At 34.9% G+C, this 13,290-nt stretch overlaps 3 protein-coding genes and 1 long non-coding RNA gene across 8 annotated transcripts; 2 read left to right on the forward strand and 2 right to left on the reverse strand.

Annotated features, from left to right (window-relative positions):
- Positions 1–47: 47 nt before the first annotated feature.
- Positions 48–3,849, reverse strand: LOC125503204 (N-alpha-acetyltransferase 10-like). Of its 5 annotated transcripts, none has more exons than XM_048663226.1 (4): positions 3,747–3,849; positions 2,618–2,763; positions 1,151–1,317; positions 48–487 (listed from the first exon to the last, which is right to left on the reverse strand). In XM_048663226.1, the coding sequence occupies exons 3-4, from the start codon at positions 1,296–1,298 to the stop codon at positions 135–137; spliced, it is 501 nt and encodes a 166-aa protein (XP_048519183.1). In that variant the 5' UTR covers positions 1,299–1,317; positions 2,618–2,763; positions 3,747–3,849; the 3' UTR covers positions 48–134. The 5 variants fall into 5 exon arrangements, with proteins under 5 accessions (XP_048519183.1, XP_048519181.1, XP_048519184.1 ...); XM_048663224.1 differs by having other exon boundaries at positions 2,609–2,763; XM_048663227.1 differs by lacking the exon at positions 3,747–3,849 and adding an exon at positions 3,697–3,719 and having other exon boundaries at positions 2,609–2,763.
- Positions 3,850–4,129: 280 nt separating this feature from the next.
- LOC109536142 (protein FAM98A) lies at positions 4,130–9,114 on the forward strand. Its single transcript, XM_019902234.2, has 9 exons — positions 4,130–4,336; positions 6,009–6,214; positions 6,277–6,431; positions 6,487–6,777; positions 6,835–7,035; positions 7,090–7,249; positions 7,339–7,398; positions 7,459–7,670; positions 7,727–9,114. The coding sequence occupies exons 1-9, from the start codon at positions 4,296–4,298 to the stop codon at positions 7,859–7,861; spliced, it is 1,461 nt and encodes a 486-aa protein (XP_019757793.2). The 5' UTR covers positions 4,130–4,295; the 3' UTR covers positions 7,862–9,114.
- A 1,118-nt stretch (positions 9,115–10,232) lies between these two features.
- On the forward strand, positions 10,233–11,535 carry LOC109536141. Its single transcript, XR_002171807.2, has 2 exons — positions 10,233–10,637; positions 10,705–11,535. It is a non-coding gene; the product is annotated as an uncharacterized LOC109536141 (long non-coding RNA).
- On the reverse strand, positions 10,968–12,636 carry LOC125503203 (endoglucanase-like). Its single transcript, XM_048663223.1, has 6 exons — positions 12,545–12,636; positions 11,981–12,118; positions 11,610–11,745; positions 11,370–11,557; positions 11,175–11,316; positions 10,968–11,111 (listed from the first exon to the last, which is right to left on the reverse strand). The coding sequence occupies exons 1-6, from the start codon at positions 12,585–12,587 to the stop codon at positions 11,012–11,014; spliced, it is 747 nt and encodes a 248-aa protein (XP_048519180.1). The 5' UTR covers positions 12,588–12,636; the 3' UTR covers positions 10,968–11,011.
- Positions 12,637–13,290: the final 654 nt, after the last annotated feature.

Here is a 13,290-nt window from a genome sequence, read left to right on the forward strand (position 1 = left end):
CGGGCAAACTAACCCAGATGATGATTTCAGGTAAAAAATAACGCAAATGGATCGAAAGCCAATATTTATTTCCATAATAATCAATCAGTTAGTAATTGATCGGAGCATTAATTGTTTAAAATTTAATTATCCCATTATTCCTCTGCTTTCTGTTGATCGTCCTTTTTTCTTGAAAAGTGTGACAGGTTTCGCCTCATCGAATACGCATCCTCACCGTCTGCATAATATTTTGGTTCAATCTCAACAGTTTCAAACTTCAGGGAGTTTTTGTAGAGATTCAAGGCAGCCCTGTTACTTTTTCTCACGTGTAACGATACGTATTTGGCGTCGAAACATTCAACCATCGCTTCTGAGGCTTGATCCATTAGCTTTTGTGCTAAACCCAAACGTCTATGCGATCTCTTCACTGCTAAAGATGTAATGTGCCCATGTTTCAAATCTTCCTGGTCTTCTTCCATTTTTGCCAGCACGTAACCGACAATCTTCCCTTGATAATAATAATAATATTTATTTGAAGTTTTTTTATAGATTAAAAAACACATTAGCTATAATTATTAAATGAAAAAGGGGAAACATACTTTAATAAAACACTGGAAATGTTATTTTTTACAATTCAATTCCCAAAAGAACTTAATCTTATTGGTCTGTCATTCGCTCTTACCACAAAACTTGATAGCTTACACAACGTCACATGACTTTCCTTCTACGTTACTAAAGGTAAGTAGACCATGTTCTCAAGAAATTTTAAAACAATGTTATTTTGCGTACTTTTATCGCTCTATAATACCTCAATATTTCAATAAACTGATGAAAAAGAATAAGCGATTAATTTCGTTTAGGTCGGTTTTAATTAAAAAAAGTACACATTATGAAGAGGCTGCAAATGAAATCGAGCAAGTAAAAATAAAAATACGAAAACAGTAATTTTAAAATAATAGCTCTATATGACAATGCCTAAAGAAATCAGGAGACTGATAAATGAATATTATTCAAACTGAAAAGTCTTTGGAAAACGATCAAACAAACCGAAATAAACTATGACTTGCTTGCTTTGAAGTTTCTCTGATGAATCAATATATGCAGCAGAATGATCTTTAATCACCAAAGCGTGGAAAATATATTATTTGCTTACGTGCTTAAATCTGCTTACCATTTTCATCCTCAGCAACATAGCTGAGTTGAGGCCAGCTTAATCCATGGTAAAAGTAGTACTTCATTTGATAGTTTTCAGGCAAACACAATAAATTGCAGTGCTGCATATTCATTAAATCTTCTGGTTTAGCGCACCTTATATTCATTGTAAGTAGATCCTTATTGCTGTGGAAAAAATCAGAGGTTAAGGCAATTTGGGCAATATTTTCAGTGTGTTGAGCGGCAACTGTGTTCAATGGACTGAGAAACTTTCAATTGTCTGCTTGCTCTCGATTGAAAGTTGGATTTTTCAAGCAAAGAGTGCTTTTGGGCGAAAACCTCCATTTTTATTCCAAGTTTGCCACGTCGGCAAAAATCAGGGATTAAGGCATGTATTTATAAACGATACTGCAGCCAATAATCAGCTCATGCTTCGCCAAGTACGAACTCGTGCTCGACCAAGAGATCGATTTATAAACAGTACTTCGTGAATTCTCGTCGAAATATCGGTCGAGTATAAGTTTTTAGAGACTTTCGTATTTATTTAGTAATTTTATATTGGGGCTGTTGGCGAACTTTGCGAAGCTAAGATGGCGTCAACGTTATTATGTATTTTGGAGCGCTGAAAAACTGACTTATATCACGAAGATCACCGGACACAAGCTACAATATAATATACACTTTATGTAAGAAAGTAGACATGAAATCATAGAAAATTTGCTACTTGCTATAGAATTTATAGAATGGAAAACTACTTGTTGCATATAATCTTAAACATACCAGCAATTGAGTAATGGGTGATATTGTGATATTGGTAGTCCAGGATTGTCCGCTTATATATTTTACTAACTAACACGTGCTCTCAATTTTCTCCTCTATTACGCTCTATTAAGCTTGAGCACTGGCTTGAGCATGATAAAGGTTTATAAAACGCAGTCAACGCCAAGTCTGGTACTTGAGGCTCGGCTCAGGCTTGAGCATCGTTTATACATATGGACCTAAGTCAATTGAGGCAAAATTTTCAGTATTTTGAGCTGTGACGGTCTTATATGGACTGTGAAAGTTTCAAGGGTGTGCTTGCTCTAGATTGAAAGTTGGGATTTTTTAAGCATAGTGCTTTTGGACGGAAACCCCCATTTGTATGTCCACTTTTCTACGTCGGCAAACATCAGGGATTAAAGCGATTGGGGGAAAATTTTCCGTATTTTGAGCTCTAACTGTCTTCTATGAACTAGGGACAAAGGTTATAGTTATCTGAGAATTACTAGAAATAAACATGCGGAAAACACATTGGTCGCGTTTAAGAATAAATGGTGAAACCCTGAAGTTTGAACTAATTAACAAAAATGCTAATGTTTAAAAATAACATGAATCTATTAATAAATTGGAGAAACCGGTTGACATAAAAGGAAATGCAACTATTATCGCAAGTTTTAAAATACCTCCCAGTATTTACATCATAGATGAACACGCTTACCTAATATACCTTAATTAATTAAAATCAGTCTTTTCTAGTCTTCTTGGTTTTAGATTGCCTCGGCGGTGGTGAATCTTTACTGTCCTTAGCACTGTTCAGTAAGTCTCTGACAAATTTAAACCTGCTCAAGACCAGAACCCACAATAAATACCAGCCTGGAAGCAAAGGAAAATGTAGTAAGAAAAACATACTCCAAATAAAACAGTAAATGAACTGAGGGTTTATTGATATCTTAGGGCGAGGAGGAAAATTCGAGTTCAACATACTAACAAAATCTCAATGTTGAAATAACGATACAATTTTGGGCATATGATATCGAACTTTTGTCTCTTGAGAACCATATAAGATATTTTTTACCTTTTAATGATATTTAAGGATTTTCTACTTTTTTATTTCGTTCGTCCCTGCTTCAGTTAGATCAAATGTTCAGAATTCAACAAGTATTTTATTTGGACCAACTTTGGTAAATATTGTACGTAATACGTATTATATAATGTACATATAGTATACAGTATTTTGCTGCCTTGCGGATAACAGTACAGTAGAATTTGGTTCTATTGAGTAAATTTATTTGGTATTTCATTGGGTAGTAACGTTTGCTGCTTAATTAACTGGCAAATTTCCAAAAGATAGAGGCGCTACCACGTTTAAAGTGTTACACCCACCTATTTACAAAAAAATACAAATGGTTTTTACAATAACTTCAAACATATGAACCAAGAACCAAGAAAACGTTTGATTTATCGTGAACTGAGTATGAATTAAACAGAAACAATTAACAAAATCAATATAAAAATTGCAGATTTAATGCAAAAGTTACTGCAAAGAGAACAAAGGAGTTCTGAATGTTTTAACCTAGAACATATGAAAATATCGCTTACCAAAAGCCACAAAGAGTACCACAACAAGCACCGCCAAAAGTAATGATAAAATTACAAGAAAAAAATCGTTCATATCTATTCCTACCCTACAAAACTAAATAGAAAAAAGCAAAAATGTTATGTGGCAATTCACATGTATCCAATAGCGCCATGTTGAATGATAAAGAGATTTTCTTCGATAAACAATTTCTTTACAAAAACTCTCACCTATAATGATGTTAGAATTAAGCGAACAACACGGTATAATGGGTACTTACCGAAATTAACTTCGAAAAAAGTGGAAAACACTGAATTTTCGAGTTTACTAGAATCTGTAAGTCAAAATTAAAAATTTTCATATATGCAACCAAACAAACCAGCTGATTGTTACCAGGACGTAGGAAATATCTCAAAAATTTAACTGGACAATCCGGCATCGCCGCAGCTCCAAGGCATTTTGATTTAATATAATATTTTATAATTACAAATCCAGTCGAAATTGTATGGGGTCATTTTCTGCACCAATTTTTGAATTATGAAATTTTAAACAAACTAAAATAAAAATGTCTTTTGTAATCAAGGTTTTTAATTACACAGCTGCCGGCTTGGTCATTTCCTAATATAGCATTCTCGTTTTTTCACTTTGTAACTTTAGGAATGAGGTTAATGACATGAAAAGTCAAATGGCTTCTGTTTATTAATGTCAATGCGGCTAAAATAGTAAATAAGTCATTTTTAACACATCTTCCACAAATATATTTCTTTATACAAACTAGCCTCTAGTTTATTCTGTTTACTCCACATCTCAAAGTTTTGGAACCATCAGCATGTTAGAAGACAAGATTTTAAAAGGCTTGGAAGACATTGGGTGAGTGAAACAGGCCACAAAAAAAATTATTATTTGATGTTATATTCGGTTTATACTAATTTTACTTGTATAATTTTGTGATATTTGTGTGTGAGGATATGCCTTGTGTAACCCCCAAGGTACTCTAGGCTTTCATCTATTTCAATATTTAAATTTATTAATTGCATGTCTGGTTTTTAGTCTGCATGTGTTCTTCCTTGGAATAATCCATATATATATCTAGGTCTTATTGAAAAAATCACTCTAAAATGATCACGTTATAATGTTGAAACAGGCATCTGCTCGTACGTGCACTAGACACTACAGAAATTAGTCAGTTTTACTTTCTCAGCATTAATAACTGATGTTTTTTGGGGACAATAATTGATGATAACGTTAATAAAAGTTTACCTGTGAAGGCCTAATAACTGCAACCGAATATGGATAGATTTTGCTAATTATTATAATTAATATATTTGGCATAGAAACGTTTTTTTACTGCTTGACGGCAGCTTTCAAGATATTGAGCCGAAAAGTCGCTCATGGACACACGTTTTCGGAAATTCAAGTCGTATTAGGAGTTTTAGTTTAGGAACATTGTTCAATTTGTTTTGATTCTGTTTTTCTAGACAGCTGAAAATTCGCATTTTTTCTTTCAATGGACCATTTAGAAAGATTATTGTTAGCTATGTTGTAGTATAAAATCGAAATGGACCTTAGGCGACCAAAAACTGTTCAAAAGTCTAAATGACCAATCTTAAGTTTCATTAGGACTCTAGCATTCGAAGATTTATAAGCACACATTATGTCAGGTTTTATTCTAATGAATTACCTCTATTTAAAAAAAGTGTATCGCAGAAACAGTTGGACAAAACAGTTGGACATATGGAACTAGTAATATGGACCTTTGCCAGCTCATCTCGAAAGTGTGTTTTTCGCGAGTCAGTGTTCGCTTATTAGTCGCAAAAATGTTTAAGCTCTAAAGACAAAATATAAAGTTTAAACATATTTCGGAAATGATCCAAATCTGCTCGTTCTAAGATCCATTTCGATTGCGAATTTTGAGAGCTTTTAGAAACCATTCGAAATAAAACGAAATGTCTAAGCTGCAAAAGTCAACATATGATGAATTTTTAACAATTTTCATTGATATATCGGAAATCGTAAAGACCAGACCAATTCCAAATCGAAAAGAATTCGATTTTTTCCGATAGAGCAGCTAAAATTGCATTGTTTGCTAATTAGGCTTTACTAGAAACTCCGAATCTCTCAACAGTAAAATTTAGAACTTTTTTAATAAAGGATAATGGAAATTACATTTAAAATACCCTGCCAAGGTTTTTAAATAATTCAAAAAAATTGATGACAAACCTGATATTTTCTGAAGAAATTTCAGCAAAAATTACGTTTTTATGTTAAATCTCCTGCGGATCTTTATATCAGCATTTTACTGAAAAATGTATGCACAAGACGCCATCCAGCAAGATTTTTTCTATGCCCAAAAATTGAATCAAGTTAACTAAACATAAAATTAAGCTTAAGCAAAAATCAAGCTAACTAAACATAGAATTATGCTTAACCAAAAGTCAGTTGAATATAAATATTCAATTTAGCTGATTGGATGTCTTAATCCGGAAAACCCTTCAAGGCATTCTGCTCAATCGCCTAATTACTAATACTTAATTGATTTTAGGTATTCTGGTCCTCTTTGTAAATATTCTGATCTTCATGATGCATGTGAAATTGGACCAAAAGATAAATCGTATACCAAACTAGTTCAATTTCTCTCAAATGAAATTCGAATTCTGCTTAGTATTGATGAAGAAGTGAATGAGATAACATCGCCTGAAGATTCGGTGGCTTTTGTGATGGAGGTTACATCATTTTTAAAGGAATTAAGTATGTTTTTTGCGTGATGGTGATCGTTCGAAGCCTATTTATTTACGTTTAATTGGTTTTAGATTGTCCTTATAAATGTTTAACACATGGCTTAGTGTCGGAGAGACTTCAAAACTATGCAGAAAAGGTTCTTTTGGTAGATTATTTGGTTACTGAGTTAATGGGGGCCAGGATGCTGCAAGATCGAAAGCCTGATAAAAAAATAGAACTGAAACTGGTAAATTTGTAAAAAAAGTTAACTCTTAATTTTTTAATATCATGTTTTGTTTTAGCAAGAAACACCAGAAGGGGCTGATATGCGCCTAATACTACAGACTTTACGTTTTCCTAAACCACCACCGAATATTACTGTAAAACAGTTATTTGATAAGCTTGTAACCACGATTCCCTTGGCTTTGAAGAAAGCTGGTGCTGATCTGATAGGGAAAGGCATTTTCAATGGTTTCCTATCTGATGAGCAATGGGGAATTTTGAAAGGTGTTCAAAGCGATTTAAATAATGAATACAAAATTAGAAGGGAGATGATGCTGACCAGGCTCGATGTCACCATTCAGTCTTTTCAGGTATAATTTTCTTCTCATTTGAGCCGCTTGAATACCGAAATGTGAACTGTGTTTCAGTGGTCGAATAGAACGCAAGGCAAAGAAGCAGTATTTGAAAAAATATATCATGATAATAGGAAATTGCTGCATACCCAACCTGGCGTAGACATATCTGACTTGATTGCCGCTAGAACTGATATTGCTGTAATTGAAAAAACCAGTAATGCCTCCGTTCGGAAGAACACAAAGACTCCGTTGAATAAAGTTATTATTGGACAGGTATTTTTGCGACAATTTATGTTTTTTAATGTTATTGCGAAACTATTTTTGAAGGTACCCGATAGGGGAGGCCGCAGCTGGGAACAAGCCCCCCCGCCACCAGAAATGCCTTCGTGGCAGCAAAATCGTTCTACAGTGGGTGGGGCGCCCACCAGAGGCGGAGGTAGTGGACGGGGCGGTCCACCGCGCGGAAATAGTGGGTATAGAGGTGAAGGTAAGATCGCTAGAAGTGAAGCTACAAGACTGAAATGGCTATTTCTGGCTCCATGAACAAAATGACCCGATTCAACAATTCTTCTACAGGTCGAGGTCGAGGTGGTTATTCAGCTAGAGGAGATTTTGACAGTCAACGACGTTATGGAGGTAATTGTTTGTTATTTTTGAAATAAATGAGTTTGATAAATTCTTGAACTTATCGATTAGGAAACAGCTCTTTTGAAAGTAGGGGGCACAATCCAATAAGCACCAGAGGAGGTCACAACTATTATGACAATCGCGGTGGTCACACTAGTTATGATAACTTCGCTAGCCGAGGTGGTCACGATAATTACAGCTATAATCGTCGTGATAGCGGCGGCTATGCGGGCCAGGATTTCCAACAGAGTAAAAGGCCAAAGACTTACGATAACTTTCAAGTAAGAACAGAATTATTAGATTATTACGTTAATCTAAAATCTTATGCATACTATAGGCTATCAAAACGACTTATGCTGACCAATATGTGCAAGACAACCAACATAATCAGCAGTACCAAAGGGGTGGTCGTGGTGGCTACTCAAGAGGTCGATCCACTTATCATAGAGGCAGCGGAAGCTCATACAGATAAATAATTCGTTTGGTTTGGGTTGTTTAGGACTAATAAAAAAGGCTTTATTGAATTGTAAATTGTTGCTGATCGGTCGATCTGGATTTTATAGGGCTGCAATTTCCTTTTACAGTGTTTCTAAATATGGCGTTCATGTGAAAGTGTGGACTTTTAAATTGATTTTCTATTAATTGCAGTTTAAATAAATTACTTTAGTTACGGGATTACAGTGTAATACAGAAACAGCTTTCCTTCGCTAAAGTTATTTGGTAAATATGTAAAAAAATTGTGATTATTAGAACCATATCCCCACTTTTTACATGTTTTTTTTCACCAATGGCCAATAAGTTTCTTTATACAGTTCCACTTTGGATTTGGATTTTTTACGATGCGTTTAATAAAAGTCGGCTCATGAATGGAGAGAACATTTTAGAAATTCTTCAAGAAATAAGATTTTACACAATCGAAACTTGTGGTTGATATTTAAAGAAATTGAGAAGCTGAAAGTTATTTTTTTTTAATCACCCACCATTAACTAAATCTTCACATGCTTGTTTATAGGATATTTGAGTTTTTAATAGAAGGCTTTAAAAATTCCCCATTTTGCACTTAGACCATGTTTAGAAACACTCTAGATTGTTAAGTTTGAAATTGCAGCATTGTATTAAGCTACTCCGTTTGTTTAATTATATTGCTTTTTATTGTGGCATCTAACATATCCAACTAAAGTTATGCATTTGTCATTCCTTGAAACATTTTGTTGAATTCGTTGCACATTTAAATGAACTTCAATATTTCAAATGTTTCCTACCAAAGTCAGTTTCATTTTAAGCATTTATTTATTTCTATTTATGCAAAAGTTGCAATTGAATTAATTCGGCTCTGCCTTTTTAAATTTCCTTAAAACAATGTATAACATTAGCGAAGCTCTATCTGATTTTCTCTCAGATTCTTCATGGACTTGGTTTCGATGCTCTATTTTTATCTATTTCTCAGTCTTGCCTAACTTTTGTAATGCGTAGTAAATTGGTTCGTTCGTCTTTATCAATTATTAAGGTCCATAAAAGTCAGTTTTGTGTAAATACGTGCATATACATTTGAATATGTTACCGTAACTGTCTCTGGATTGGTATTGTTAGGTTTTCTTGGTAAGTGTTTTGTTTAAGGAAATTACTCGATATTTAAAATAGAACGCTGAATTAACTATCGCCGCGTAATTAGACATGAGTAAATTAACTATTATACTTGGTGAATATATTGCAAACTTTTGATTTGGTTCGTGTTTTATTACACAACAGTGGGGATTAAATCCCATTTTTTTTACGGTGGATGGCTGTAATATAAATGGTTTTTCCTAAATTGGCCATCAAACAATTTCAGAATTATTCTGGTTAGAAAAATATTAGTAACGCGAAATGTTGCTATACAAAAATGTTTTCGTCGTTTTTTGTTTGGTCCATTTGGTTATGAGTTAAAAGGTGTTAGAAATGGAAGTGACCAAAAGGAAAATTCGTCACAGTTTACAGCTTTATTTTTTAGTAATGCCAAAATTTCAGGGCTGAAATGGTGGATGTGTTTATGATCCCGATACCATAACGGCTAATTAGGCGCAATTTTGGTTTCGCCGATTCCATTGAAACAAAACATTTTGACAACAGTTTTAAACGTCGAGTTCACTAAAAACAGTTCGAGCTTTATAATTTTCTGGAGATTTCTTGCACCTTTTTTTATATGGTGACGGTGATGCATTTTTCACGTTAATTTTTGGATGAATATTTTCTGGTAAAAAGCTTTATTAATTTTGTCGTTAATTGTTCTCCGTATTTTAGTAGCTGTTATGTTTCCTGTTACATTCCTTTTTTTTTCGATCCATTATGTTCTATCGTTATTCCGTTTGGTCTCTCGGGAAGGTCGTCATTTTTTCCATCTTCTTCATCCCTTTGTTTTGGCTTCCCATTAAATTTGGACAAAATTGTTCAAAGTAGGTTTTCCGTTGAGACTCATCAATCTGTGTACTTGATTAATTTGATTTTAAAAGAAATATTTTTCGCGCAATGCTGATTTATACTTAAACGTATTAATAATTTATTTGTTTTTATGTCTGGTGCTTCCAATGTCGTTCACAAACATTCGACTGTGAAAATTCCGTGGAAAACTTCGATCTGGTGTTCCTAACAATATTAGTTTATCAGCAGTTTTCGTCATCAAATGATCAAGTATTTAGTTTCCATTTGTCGGTTTTCCAATTTTATAAATTAAACTAAAAAATCCAACTGAATTTTGATTATACTAACAGGCGAGTTGTATTTTAGAGGCTCGGTTGGAAAGTTTTGATACATCTTCCATATGCTCCAGACCTGGCGCCAAGCGATTTCCAGTTTTTTCTTGCATTGCAAAACTTATTTAGCTATAAGGCATTGGAATCAAGGAAAAATTGTAAAAATCGATCACAGAAATGCACCGTTTTTTAAAGATTGAAAAAATCGATTACAGAAGGGACTGTTTTCTTTTAGTTTTCCTTTTTACCAATCGCCTATTTTCTTGGTCCCATATTTGGCTTCCAATGCCTTATGAAATTTCTAAGAAAGAAAATCTAGCAATAATTTGACGGTTGACTATTAACCTAAGAACGTTTCACAGATGTCCTCGAAACAACCCGTCTATAATCCCAGTGATGTCCCAAATGACCTTTACGGGATCATCCCATACATGACCCGAACAGTCCCAAAAGTGTGTCCCATGGACGTTCCGCGTAGATGTCCTGTAATGCCGTCCGTGGGACATCTCAGGGACCGAGGTGTGTTTGCTGGAAGGTTGACCAGAAACGGTCAGAATTGACCCACAGGAGACGTGTTGTATTTTAGGAGTTGGGATGGAAAGTTTTGATACACCCACCACATAGTCCGGACCTGGCGCCAAGCGATTATCATGTTTTTTTGCATTGCAAAACTTCTTTAGTGATAAGACATTGCCATCAACTGAAGATTGTGGAAATCGGTTGCAAAAGCAAACTCGGGCAACCCGAAACATATGTTTGTACAGGTACAAATAATATGGATTTTCTCTCCAACCTGCATGGCTATTATAATATTGATTAATGCTCTGTAAAAAGTCAGAAAAAACCAGCTCGATTAAAAAAACTTTAATTGCTAACCAAATATGAAACACTTTCTAGTCCATCTTACATCCAGAGATGTCGACAATTTCTTGTGGACAAACAACTTGGGTGAACTTGGCGTTGGGGTTGGAGCAACCGTTCAAGAACGTCCACCTGAAGAAAGAAAAGTAACAATTACCCGAAATAGGTTCCAACCTTCCATTTGCATCAACTCACCTGAATTTGCACCCAGGCTGCAATACTGCGGGCAGGTCGTCGCAAGCAGCTTCAGTTTCTACTCCACCGTACTGGTCACCCCAACCCTGGTCAGGTGCGTTCCATTGCTTCTTACATCCTTGAGTGTAGTACCCAACTCCACCTAGAGGAAACTCAACATGTTTTCATGCTAAAGCGCATTTCCTTTCAACTCACCTCCGGGAATGGCAATTTCAATGTTGTTCTCGGTACTGTTGGCACTGCTGGTACCTCCAGTGTTGGTAATTTGGACAATCATGGTCTTGCCCTCACCACAGTCTCCCCAGCCGCCTCCATTGAATTCAACTAACATACAGGTACAACACATGTTCTCTGGTGGGCTGATAAAGGCAACAGCTGCGAATCTGAAGAGGCGATACTTTGTTCGAGTGCTTAAATAGGGGATGTAACACTTACCCGTAGGCCAAAGTGCTGTTGACGATGACACCCTGTTGAGCGCTGCACATGTATGCGTTTCCATTGTCTTCGCATCCAGATTGGACGTTTCCATCAATGTCGCTGGAGCCATCGATGGCGCAAGACTTTACTGGGCCTAAAAATACGTTCGACCTTCTCAGTTTTTTCGAGCATTTGCCTTTTTATTCCAGGCGAGTAATTCACCTGAAGTATTATCAGCCGGTTTAATGACTCATTGTTAACTTGAACTACTTCTGAAGAGTTTTGTTTATAATTGAATTAAGCGAGAATAGTAAAAGACGCAATTATATTCGATAATTTTTTTAGAGTCGCTTGCTTTTGCGTAAACGCAAGTTAAAGTATCTACATACCAATGCTCGTATCGGTGTTTCCTACCCATGAACAAGTGGGTTTACAACAGTCCCAGTATCTGGATGTTGTGCACTCTCCACTGAAACCATTTTCCACAAACTGGATTTCGGGCTGACGTTCCACAATTCCTGCAGCGCCTACACACAAATAGCCGTTAACTAGGTATTTTTTCCATATTTCAACTTATTCATATATAAAGGGGTTGCTCAAGAAAAATATGTTTTTAGAAGAACATACGGCACTTTTAAATCCTAAAGGAAACCGAAGGTAGGGTGCAATAAGGTTGTATAGGATGCATAAGCCAGCTTGAAAATGTTGCCCGCTTAAAGCGCCAGAAAAGAAAATTGTTTAAAAAATATTTACTGGTTTCCCCACGAAATTATGCCGCAGGGCTTATTAGATCTCTAATATCTAATATACGGGTATCCTGTAACCATATTTTGCTAAAGTATTGCTTGGTTGTTGAATTTTAAACATTAAATAAAGTTATAGAAACTGACAAAAGAAATTTTGGTGGATATTTAATTTTTCAGATTCTAGATAAAAAAAAGTGCAATACTTACAAAGGCTGATTGCAACCGACAAAAGAGCGACTCCGTACTTCATGTTTCACTTATTAAATTATTGGTACTAAGTGCTAATCGAATTGATCTACTTATATATATTTTTGAACGTCGCTTCAAGTACCTGTGTCCGTGTAATTAATTATATAAACAACTTGAAATTTTGAAGTTGTTTTGGTTTAGTTAAACGCACGATTTTCGTTCCTTCTGGCCAACCACTTAAGATAATCCAATCTTGTTTTATCCATATTTAGAATCGTATTTTTTCACATTTTCTTTGTTTTGGGATTACCTAATATAAATATTTTTGAAAATATGTGGAACACGGCTTTTCGGCTTAGGCTAGCTTATTTACAAACGCTTGTAAAATATTCATATTATGTCGACATGAAAGTTTACTAATGCGATCTGAAGTTGCTTATCAGGAACATACCGACATATTTAGGCGGCAATCAAATAAATGTTAGCACATTAATATATTTATCATTGCATAATAATTTTATAATCAATGAACGGAATCTTAACTGATAAAAAAAACTACCTAAACCAAAAGCTTTATATTTGCATTTTTGAAAATCCTTTGATTTTAGTTCGGTTTTCTAATAACATGTTTTCCTAACTAAAACTATTTTTTTTTTGGTAGTACACGAATAACTTCACGCAATTTTAGGGTTTACATAAAAAATAATTTAGAGTGACTTAATAGTATGAGAACATGCAGTGTAATTGCAAATGTGAAAGAATGA

This window comes from Dendroctonus ponderosae, unplaced genomic scaffold, assembly GCF_020466585.1.
Source record: "Dendroctonus ponderosae isolate FM_Combo_2020 unplaced genomic scaffold, Dpon_F_20191213v2 Dpon_F_20191213_135, whole genome shotgun sequence".
Lineage (NCBI taxonomy): Eukaryota > Metazoa > Arthropoda > Insecta > Coleoptera > Curculionidae > Dendroctonus > Dendroctonus ponderosae.